The sequence below is a fragment of the Lolium rigidum genome, chromosome 3 (assembly GCF_022539505.1).
Source record: "Lolium rigidum isolate FL_2022 chromosome 3, APGP_CSIRO_Lrig_0.1, whole genome shotgun sequence".
Lineage (NCBI taxonomy): Eukaryota > Viridiplantae > Streptophyta > Magnoliopsida > Poales > Poaceae > Lolium > Lolium rigidum.
Window position 1 is genome coordinate 209,502,923 of NC_061510.1, and position 11,862 is coordinate 209,514,784.

The 11,862-nt window shown below is 40.7% G+C and overlaps 1 protein-coding gene across 1 annotated transcript; it reads left to right on the plus strand.

Moving 5' to 3' along the window:
• Positions 1 to 3,736: 3,736 nt before the first annotated feature.
• LOC124698895 (desiccation-related protein At2g46140-like) lies at positions 3,737 to 5,864 on the plus strand. Its single transcript, XM_047231289.1, has 3 exons — positions 3,737 to 3,785; positions 4,224 to 5,148; positions 5,685 to 5,864. The coding sequence occupies exons 2-3, from the start codon at positions 4,225 to 4,227 to the stop codon at positions 5,688 to 5,690; spliced, it is 930 nt and encodes a 309-aa protein (XP_047087245.1). The 5' UTR covers positions 3,737 to 3,785; position 4,224; the 3' UTR covers positions 5,691 to 5,864.
• The last annotated feature ends 5,998 nt before the right edge of the window (positions 5,865 to 11,862 follow it).

Below are 11,862 nucleotides of genomic sequence, written 5' to 3' on the forward strand. Positions count from 1 at the left end.
GTTACGCCATCCTCCCTACTGGTCAAGAGTTATCTTCCCCACTTTACTTCTTTAGCCGGTGGAATGTTCCAGGTCCTAACCTTCTGTTGTTTTCATTAGTGCTTGCTTGATCAATAGACTCTCTGAATGAATGAACAATATTTTCATTTCTTATTGCTTTAAATATTTAAATTCAAAGAACATATAGTTTCCGGAAGTAGATGGATTTCTATCCCAGGGCATAATAAAACTTTGATCTGTGTAACATATGCACGTCTGATGTCTTATATCTTATTGATTGCATGATCAACATCAATTGAGAAAGCCACAGAAATTGCACTACGGAAGCATTTAATTGTTCCATACGTTAAAAAATCAAGGAAAGCATCCGCTACTTTAGAAAAATACAATCCATTTATATGTGCAAGCAATTTCTTCCAACACTAAAACAAACAATAACTCTGGTATCATTTTTACTTTGATCTTGTGGTAAATGAAACTCGATAGCCTGTGATCCAACCTCCTTTGACCATCTACGCAAATTCCACTCCAAAATACAAAAGGTCATATATTGCAACAGATTAGTAAAATTTATGTTTAAAATATAGCTACCCAACAACCAACTTTAAACTGAAAGATATATCAAATACATATCTTTAATATTAACATGCATGTAAGCACCATAGCCTTGCAGATATCCACCTATATCTTTAATTTTCTCTTGTATATTTTATGGATATGGATATATGGCTAAGAGGGAATCAATCTAGAGCCAGTGTTCACTCCAAGGCAACAGATCCGCTGAAATGGAAATAGTCGAACCCATCTGCTCACAATATCACAGGCTAGTGTGGCGACATACATCAACTTTTGTCGTTGAAGTCAAGCCCCATAGAACTAACAAGCTTTCCAAACAGGAATAATTGTCATAAAAAAGGTAGTATTCAGAATTTTAGTTCAATCTTAAGTTCTTAACCATCTGGTTGGTCTAGAATCATGCAGCTCAAGAGGATCACCTTTGACACTCGGTAACACAACCGGTCTAAAATGTTGACTTGCTTCCACCACCTATATGTGAACAATGTCTAAGTGTTATTATATATTACCTCCATCCCAGAGCTTAAAGCTTATATTAATTTTAGAAAGTCAAACTATGTCAAGTTCAACTAAGATTTTACCAAAAAATCTTTAACATGTAAAATACAAAAATAATATCATTAAATAGATAATGAAAGCCTTAAACTTTGGGATGAAGGTACTAACAACAGGCTTGACACAGGCAACACTACAGGTCTACATATATTAGCACATACAAATCATATAAATGTCATACATGAGTGATTATATCCACAATGATTGTGAAAGTTGGCAAAAGTGCAATAAGAAAATGAAATATGCAACTCACCAAAGATACCGCTGCCCGCTGATCACGAAAAAACATACGAATGCGTTTGATTATCTCTCGTTCGATGCATAACTCGGTCTTGATTATCTTTGTTGCGGGAAATTTCTTTCAATTGTTGATGACGCCACTGGTAAAACCGATGTCATCTTAATGGAGTGATAATGCGGTCGGAGAAAGTATGACATGCCTTTTAAATATCTAGAAATCTCCAAAGTCTCCAATTCCACGGATATGAATAATGAATAACTCGAGATTATCTTGTATTTACTAAGGTCCAATCAATAATAAATCTCCGTAATAATATCAATGTTATTCACATTGAACTGAAAATATGAATCAATGTTTGAGATAAATAGTCTATGTTTTTGGATTGTAATCGATTTTGCGTAGTTTTCGCTGAAACAAGCGCAATTTTCTCATACGGAGTCTATTTTCACAACGTACGATCACTCAAATTTTTCAGAAAAAACACGCGCAGTTAAATGTATTCACCAAAAATCAAGGTGGGGCTGCTACCTTACCCTACTGGGAGCTTCACCCCTGTCCTATATTGAGATATATTTATTTCAGCATATAAAGTTATTTTGTATACAAAAAGTGAAGTCGGTGATATTCATACCAAGTCCATGAAAATTTTCTTGATACCTCCGTTTCGAAGAATAGGGCGTACATGCATTTCAAGACAAACTTTGATCCAAAAATTGAGCAACAAAATCTTGATTATATTGTACATAATTTGTATCGTTGGATTCGTAGTGAAAATACTTTCTAATGATGCTAATTTTGTACCAACAATCTTTATATATTTAGAGTAATTTTTGATAAAAAAAATGATATACGATGACACCTTATTCATTGGAATGGAAGAAATAAAGGGAGTAATTACCTTCTGACCAAGTCGTGGACTGTACTATAGTACTAATGAATTCCCCTCTTTTAATCGCCCCCAAGTATCAGCGCGGGGCACAAAGGAAGACGTGTATTTGGTGCACCCGATCCTCGGTCGTCATGCTCACCACTCACCAGGTGGCTAAGGGCATCTTCAACGGAGCGACGTATTTTAGAACTCTAAATTGTTCACACACGTCGGTTGGTGTCGGCCTGCGGACGCTGAAATGGTCGCTAGGCGCAAATTGTCCGTTTGCGGCTCGACGCATTTCTAAAGTAGAATTGATATTTTGAAGATATTTTTTGGCTATTGCATGAACCCCTTTCCAAATTGCTTCCACAGCTACCTACGCAAAGTATCTCGAACGAGTGCTTGATCATGCCATGCGAAGTATAAATCATTGATTTGTAAGTACAATCGATATTTTGAAATTAGTGCAATAAGTTTAAACAAATTAAACATACAAACTGCGCGAACATACAAAATTTTAAACTAGCTAGACGCTTCCGACGAGTTTGAGTTCCCCTCCGGCGAGTGGTCATTAGGGTCTTCCGCGTCGTCGGTGAACGGATGACGAGCCTCCGCCTGCGCCCTCGCCTAGGCCCTTGCCGCCTCCTCCGCCTCCAGCCGTGTCCACCTTGCATCTTAATCCTCTTCCTTTTCCTCCTCCTCGTCCTGGCCGTCGTGGCCAACGGCGTCCCCCTCCTCAACCTGGCCGTCATTGGCCACGACCTCCCCCTCCTCCTCGCCCTTCGTCGGCGGCGAGCTAGAGTTGCTCAGCGTGGCAGCTCTATCCCACCAATGCCGCCATCCCGGCGGCTTCCCCTCGCTGTCGGTGTTCGATGGCAACGAAAGGTTGCTCATGGCTTCACGCAGGTGGCACGCCGGTGTTGGAGATGAAGATGAATGGCAGGCCGGTTGGAGATGAATTAGCGCAGACACAAGGATCTTATTGAGCGGGGATTAATGGCGGCGCATATAACGAAAAAAGATGCGGTTGCTTTTCCGCAGCGGTTCAGCGCTCCATTCCGGCGGTTCACGCGTTGATCGGCGCGATTGCCACTCCGGCGGTTGCCCTCCTCGGCAGTTGTTGTGCTTTAATTCGTGCCGGCGCCATATCGCTGCCAGGCGGGCCCATAGAAGAAGCAAGTGGACGCTCGGTGCAACCACGTAGCGTCCACGGAGATGCAAACCTGCCGCATTTTTGCGCCACGTTTGCGTCTCCGCAGAAAGCCCGGCACTATGCGTCGTCCCGCTCTAAAGCGAGAAGCTGGTGTTCAGAAAAAAAAAACTGGTGTTAATCCATCGATCCATCTCCTGCATGCGCGCGAGTGCGAGAGAAACGAAGCCATCAGTTAATTCCTCCGGAAACTCCGTGCCCTCATTCCTTTCCCACCGTCGACGCCTCTTCCTCTTCCTCACCTCCACCACCTGCTCCCGCTCTCCATTCACTTTCTCCACCTTTTCGCCTCGCCAACGACGCTTCGCTCGCGTCCCTCTCTCCGCCTCCAGGTAACATACGTGCCACTGTTTGTTCTAGATGTAATCGTGGTTTTATTTCCTTCCATTCTTTGTTGCATTTACCCTTCTAGCATTCCTTCACATGGTAATCGAATACGATCTGGGCCGTGGATTTTCTTGCTGTGAATGTCAATGTGTATGGGTGATGCATTGTTTTTTTTTTATAATTTTAAACCGAGCAACCAGGGCAAGCAGCTAAAGAAACATAGTGGAGTGATGTACCATCGCAATGGTTTTCATTGTTCTGCCATAGCTAATTTTGTGTATCGCAAAGTATCGGGTCCATCGATATTAAGTTATTAACCCTGAAGTTCTTTTCATATATATTTTTCCCTCTCAATGCATTATCATGTGATCATCCTTCATGTTCTCCAAATTTTACTTATGCTGGAAACCAACTGATAAACCAACTTATAATCTGTACTGTAGCATGTCATCCTCGGATAGCCCAAAAGGGACAGAAAAAAAAGCGGACGCAGACCATGACGGAGAAAATGGAGGATTCTTTGACAAGGTAAAGGATTTCATCCAAGACATTGGTGAAAAGATTGAAGAAGCAGTTGGCTTTGGAAAGCCTACCGCGGACGTTACTGGAATCCACATACCACAGATAAGTCTTGAGCAGGTAGAGTTAATTGCGGATGTCCTAATTGAAAACCCAAACCCTGTGCCCATCCCTCTTGTCGACATCGAGTACCTGATTGAAAGCGAAGGGAGGAAGCTTGTCTCCGGAACAATTCCGGACGCTGGAACCATCCATGCCCATGGTTCAGAGACTGTAAAGATCCCTGTGCTGCTCATCTTCGACGACATCAAGAGCACATACGGGGACATCAAGTCTGGGAGCATCATCCCATACACTGTTAAAGTTGTTCTCCACGTGGACGTCCCAGTCATCGGTAGGATCTCAATACCTCTCGAGAAAACTGGTGAGATCCCGGTGCCTTACAGACCAGACGTTGATATCAGCAAAATCAAGTTTGAGCAGTTTTCCTTCGAGGAGGCGACCGCTACTCTACATCTGAATCTGGATAACAAGAATGACTTCGACTTGGGGCTGAATTCCATGGATTACGAGGTGTGGCTCTCCAATGTGAGCATTGCCTCTGCTGAGATGAAAGAGTCTGCAAACATCAAGAAGCAGGAAGTAACCACCATGAACTTGCCAATCAGCTTCAGGCCTAAGGATTTTGGGTCTGCTATGTGGGATATGATAAGGGGAAAGGGCACTGGTTACACCATAAAGGGGAATATTGATGTGAACACTCCCTTTGGACACATGAAGATACCTATATGCAAAGAGGGTGGAACTACTCGCCTAAAGAAGGGAGATGACGATGATGATAACGATGAGGTATATGTTTTTTTTCTACTACCTATATATTTTTATCAAAATGTAAGCATCAATGTTTTGAATTTACAAATACTTACACGTCATTTGCATATCCTTGTCTAATTTTTGAACCTAGAATAGCTCCATATCAAGGAGCTAGTGTATAGTTTTCTTAAGAAATGCTATAAATTATCAAGACAAGTTCATATAATACAATCAATAACTGTGTTTTTGTTGACACGATCGTTTCGTCTCCACTCACAAACATGACCCCCAACAATAAATTCTAGAATACTCGAAGGTGAGTTATGTTTTTTTCGTTTACGAATAGTCGAACCTGTGCCAACAATGTACTACTACATGTAACACCACAATTCAATGAGGATCATCATAGGTATAGAACTCACCTAACTTCTTTCTTACAAAAAAAATCAAATTAACCTGAAAATCTGATCCCATCGAAATAGAGCTGCTCCTGTCATTTAGTTTTAATTTTATGATTCCTATGTGTGCAAAGAGAAAAATCACATGTATCTTATTTTTGCCATTTTCTCCAGGACTAAATGCAAAGTCTTTTGTGGAACAGAGTTGATGCTTTAAAGTTTTGAGAAGAGGCGACCTCTGACTCCTGAGCACCTAGTTTGCTAACCAAGTTCTTATTTGCTCTGCTTCATTGTACCTAGTGAAAAAATATTGTGATATACATGGTCGTGTAACTTTGTATTCACCTTGGGCTTTTCTTGTGTCTGTGATTAGAACTTTTGTTGAAATCTTTTGTGGTTACAACTTGGAGTCAAAGCAGCTAATCAAAATGCTCAATTACGCAAGGTTATTGTTTGTGTAATTCTATTTCTTGTGTCATGTTGATGGTGCTGCATGTTGTTTCCCCACGCGGCCATGTTGGTTGGGTTTGCGTATAAAGGGAGCAGTTGCGTATAAAGGGAGCAGACTATCTTCAGTTGTGCGATCCGAACGAACCGCATCAGAAGGAGATGCTCTCAAGGAGTTCACGGGGACAGAGATCAAAGAGGAGGCGTTGGGCTCTATTGGAGATCTCAAAGCAGCAGGTCCTGATGTTATGCCAGCGGTATTTTATAAAAAGTTTTGGCAGATGGTTGGCCCGAAAGTCCAGGAGGAAGTCCTCGCGGTGCAGAATGGTGGTAGTATGCCGGTGGGCTGGAATGAAACCACAATCGTTTCAATTCCAAAAATCACAAACCCTAAGAGCATCTCTAACAGAACCCGTAAATCCCGCCGGAACCGAACTTTTCCGGCGGATTTACGGGTTCGGGCCGAATGTGTCGCAGATCAGCGACCGAATACATGAGCCGGCCTGTAAAATAAGGCCCGAATCGGTCCCCGAACGGCACCTCTTAAAAGGGTTCGCGGAGGGGAGTTCGGGTCGCAAACCCTACTCCCCTCCGCCGTTCCTCTCCCTCCGCCGCCGCCTCTTACCATTTCCGGCGAGCAATCCAGCTCGAAGCCAGGCATCCCAATCGCATATCCATGAAATGATCGTCCTTAGTATGCACCATTGCTAAGACTCGTCGTTTCGAAGCACCACGTGATGATCGGGTGTTATAGATTCTATGTGTGCATACAACGGGTGCAAGCCAGATTTGCACATGCGAATACTGAGGTTAAAACTTTACGAGCCTAGCATGTACAGACATGGTCTCGGAAAGTCGTCATGATATGATGGATAAAATTATGAGTGAAATTGTTCATCATATTACAAAGTTACTAATAGTGAAATCTGGAACACTTGTCATATGATGATCAACTTCAAAGTAAGAACCTCAAGGTTATTGGTATTAGACCAATGGACCTAGAAGTTATTGAAGGTGAAGTGTTTTCTGAGAATGAGGAAAGCTAAAAGAGAAACTACAAAAGATTTTTGGCAGAAAGAAAGTAAAGACTAGAAAGTCTAGCTCAGGTGTATATATTTGATATACATATTATGGATGTATTCCTTGTTTGGTCACATAATGAAATTCTTGGGTATAAGTACCATATTGGTTGGTATGAGATGTCATACAACACAACGCAATACAAGAATACAATGGCCTAAGTGACTGATAAGGAATATGGTAATAATGCACGTCTGGAACATAATAAAATATTATTATGTTTGTCGTTGACATTCTACCTAGCCCTTAGGATTTATAATAAAGAACTTAATAATTGTTATTTTGCTCTAGTCAAATGAAAACAATGAGTTGTTCAAATTATGACCTTACTCCATGTACGATGGATAAGTTATTATAAATCTTAATGGTGAAACACACATGCATAACACTGACGCTAAAATGCCATAAGGCAAATGATTTGAATTCCACTTATTTGTGGAACCGCCATTTAGGTCATGTTAGAAAGGAACGCATGAAGAAACTCCATGCAAATGGATTTTTTGAGTCATTTGATTTTTTAATCGTTTGGCGCTTGCAAATCTTTTCTAAAGAGAATAACTGAAATACCATTCATAGGCCAAGAGTTGAACGGGCAACTAACTTAGTAGACATACATGATGATGTATGTGGTTCACTGGGCATAGTTGTGTGCGGGAGATTCTTCTACTTCATGAAAACTTCCAGCAATGAATTGAGTATATATATGTGGATATATTCGATAAGGAAGAAGTTTGAAACATTTGAATGGATTCAAATAAATTTCAGCATGAAGTGGAAATCATTGTAATAGAAAAGTCAAATATCTATGATTTGATCATGGTGGAAATATTTGAATTACGAGTTTTAGCGAACATCTAATAGAGTTATGAAATTGTTCTACAACTCACGTTTCTTGGAGTATCATAGTGATGATGGAGTATCCGAGAGACGTATCCAAACCTTGTTGGGTTAATGATGAGATAAAATGACGCCATTATATTTTTGTGGATTATGCTTTAGAGACTACCGCTTTTACACTAAATAGTGCATCATCATAATCCGTTGAAATGACACCATACAAGTTATGGCATGGGTATAAACCCTGATAGTCCTTTCTTAAATTTTGGTATGCATATCATAAGTAAATAAGTTTACAACCAAAATCGGATGAATGTCTTTGTTGGTTATCCCAGAGAATTGATTGGGAATTCTTTCCACTATGGAGACAAAGACAAAAGTGTTTGTCGATGTTTCTTACTTATTTCCAAGAAATTGTTTCTAGCGAAGTATTTGAGTGGGAGGACAATGGAACTTGATAAGGTTTATAAACCTGAGCATGATGATCAGATTAGCGCAGCATCGGAAATGGTTCCGGAAGCGGCCACGAAGATCATAGCTTCCATGTCTACAAAGTGTTATAGTCATGGAGATCAAAGTACCTATTGAACCTTGTAGGTATGGTTTACTTTGTGATCAAATAAATGATTTGTGAACAAAGGATTGGTTTTGAACAATGATAAACCAACTACATACAAAGAAGTTATGATGGGCCCTGACTCCGTTAAAATGGCTATGCGCCATAAAATCCAAGATAAGTGAATACTTTTTGAAAGTAAAAAAAGATCTATAAAATTGATGGACTTGGATGGAATATCCCTGAAGAAGCTCGACTTGTCGAAAAGTTTTTTACGACAAATTTCAAAGAGTTGACTATGATCAGATTAGATCTTCCGTAGCGATGCTTATAGTCTATGTGGATTATTCTAGTAATCACTACATATTTCTTTTATGAGATATGCTAGTAGGATGGCAAAATACATTACTTAACAGAAGTGTGTATTAAAGGTGTATACAAGATACAACCAAGAGTTTTGCTGGTCCGCGGAATACTAGATAGGTATACGAACTTCAATTGGATGAAGTGAGTATCGCGGAGTTGGAATCTTCACCGGATGAAATAGTCAAAGAGTTTTTGATTTCATCAGAAACGATGAAGATGCTTGCATTTGCAAGAAATTAAGTGGGAGCGCTGAGACATATTTGTAATACTTTATGTAGATGACATATCGTTGATTATAAATAATGTAATTGTATAATTGATTAAAAAGGTTTCATTGAGAATTAACTTCAATGAAAGGATATGAACTGAAACATATTTAGTGTCAAGATCTATGAAGATAGATTGAAACACATAATAAGTTTAAGTTAAAAGTACATAAAATGAATATTGAAGTAGTTCAATATAAAATATTAAGAAGGTGTTCTTTCCATGTGAAGGTTTAACAAAACTTGAGTGTATTTGACACTTGATGAGTAAAAACACATGAGTGATTTTAGATCACGAATAATATGTACAAAATTAGATGTCCTGTGCTCTAAAAAGTTAGGAGCATATACCAGAATGATTCATGTGATAATCATTGGACAACAGTAAGAATATCCCTGAGTGCTTTAGAAGAACCAAGGATATATATATAGTTTTGTATGGGTAATGAAAAACAAATCGCTGTAAGGTGTTGCACCGTTATTAGTTTGGTCACATATAAAAATAATTTCAATCTCAATTAGGCTAAATGTTGTTTAAAAGGTAGCACAGTGAGCTAGAAGAAGTCTATGCTAGATTTAGATGAGTTCTAAATATTGTGACGGATTCTACAAACAAAGGTAGAGTATGTCATTGTTTTGACAATGACTGAGGATGTTAAGTCAAGAAGTTTTTTTAGAACTTGGTGTAGTTCCGATAGTGTCAGAACTTTGAAGCTATATTGTGTGTGAAAATTTTAGTGACATATTTCAGACCGCGGAATTAAGGTTCCACCAGAGGACTAAGCATATATAATTAATGCCGACTCATTTGGAAAATGAGTGATGCGTTGAGGCGCAAATGAATTGCAAAATACATATGTTTCTGAGCGTGTCAGATCCGTTGACTAAAACCTCTCCCGTGAGCAAAACATGATAAGCGCCAGAAGGCCAAGGTTTTATATCTTTACAAATGTAAACTAGATTATTGACTCTAGTGCAAGTGGGGGACTGTTGGAGATATGCCCAAGAGGCAATAATAAAGTTGTTATTATATATCTTTGTGTTTATGATAAATGTTTGCATACCATGCTATAATTGTATTAACCGAAACATTGATACATGTGTGTTATGTAAACAACAAGGAGTCCCTAGTAAGCCTCTTGTATAACTAGCTTGTTGATTAATAGATGATCATGGTTTCGTGATCATGAACATTGGATGTTATTAATAACAAGGTTATCTCATTAGATGAATGATATAATGGACATACACCCAAATAAGCGTAGCATAAGATCAAGTCATTAAGTTCAAATTGCTATAAGCTTTCGATACATAGTTACCTAGTCCTTCGACCATGAGATCATGTAAATCACATATGCCTGAAGGGTACTTTGATTACATCAAACGCCACTGCGTAAATGGGTGGTTATAAAGATGGGATTAAGTATTCAGAAAGTATGAGTTGAGGCATATGGATCAAGAGTGGGATTTGTCCATCCTGATGACGGAGAGATATACTCTGGGCCCTCTCGGTGGAATATCGTCTGATTAGCTTGCAAGCATGTGACTAGTTCACAAGAGATGATATGCCACGGTACGAGTAAAGAGTACTTGTCGGAGACGAGGTTGAACAGGTATGGAGATACTGATGATCGAACCTCGGACAAGTAAAGTATCGCGTGACAAAGGGAATCGGTATCGTATGTAAATGGTTCAAGCGATCACTAAGTTATCGTTGAATGTGTGGGAGCCATTATGGATCTCCAGATCCCGCTATTGGTTATTGGTCGGAGAGGAGTCTCGACCAGGTCTGCATAGTTCACGAACCGTAGGGTGACACACTTAAGGTTTGATGTCGTTTTAAGTAGATATGGAATATGGAATGGAGTTCGAATTTTGTTCGTAGTCTCGGATGGGATCCAGGACATCACGAGGAGGTCCGGAATGGTCCGGAGAATAAGATTCATATATAGGAAGTCACTTTCCATGTTTGGAAATGATCCAGTGCATTTATGGAAGGTGCTAGAATGTTCTAGAAACTTCCTGAAGAAATCACCATGGAAGGTGGAGTCCCGGTTGGACTCCACCAACCCAAACCAGCCAACCAAGTGGGAGGGTGGAGTCCATGGTGGACTCCACCTCCTTGGCCGGCCAACAAGGGGGAAAGGGGAGAGTCCCTGTCCCTCTAGGTTTCGTCCATATGGCAGTTTTTGAATTGGGGTCTTATTCGAAGACTTTGGGCAAACCCTTGGGGTTCCACCTATATAATGAGGAGGAGAGGGAGGGGCAGCCTTTTACTTGGCCGCACCACCATAGGGGGGCCCCTGGCCGGTGCCCCTACCCCCTCTCTCCCAAACCCTAGCACACCTCCCTCCTCATAACACCTCCCGTAGCGCTTAGGCGAACCCTGCCGTAGTTCTCCACCACCACCGCCACCACGCCGTCGTGCTGTCGGGATTCCGAGGAGGATCTACTACTTCCACTGCCCGCTGGAACGGGGAGAAGGACGTCGTCATCAACACCGAACGTGTGACCGAGTACGGAGGTGCTGCCCGACTGTGGCACCGTCAAGATCTTCTACGCGCTTTCGAAAGAGGCAAGTGATCGACTACAACAACAACGAGATATAATCTCGTAGGCTTTTGAAATCTTCGAGGTTAGTCTCATGATCTACTCGTTGCTACCATCTTCTAGTTTGGATCTTGGCTTGTTATTCATTCTTGCGGTAGGAATTTTTTTATTTTCTATGCTACGAATCCCATCAGGAGCGGCGGGGAGAGGGTTGCCCCGGGGCGGTGCAGAGAGTAGGAGAGGAGAGGAT

Coding starts and splice junctions, on each gene's coding strand:
- LOC124698895 (XM_047231289.1), top strand. CDS start 4,225: ATGTCATCCTCGGATAGCCCAAAAGGGACAGAAAAAAAAGCGGACGCA.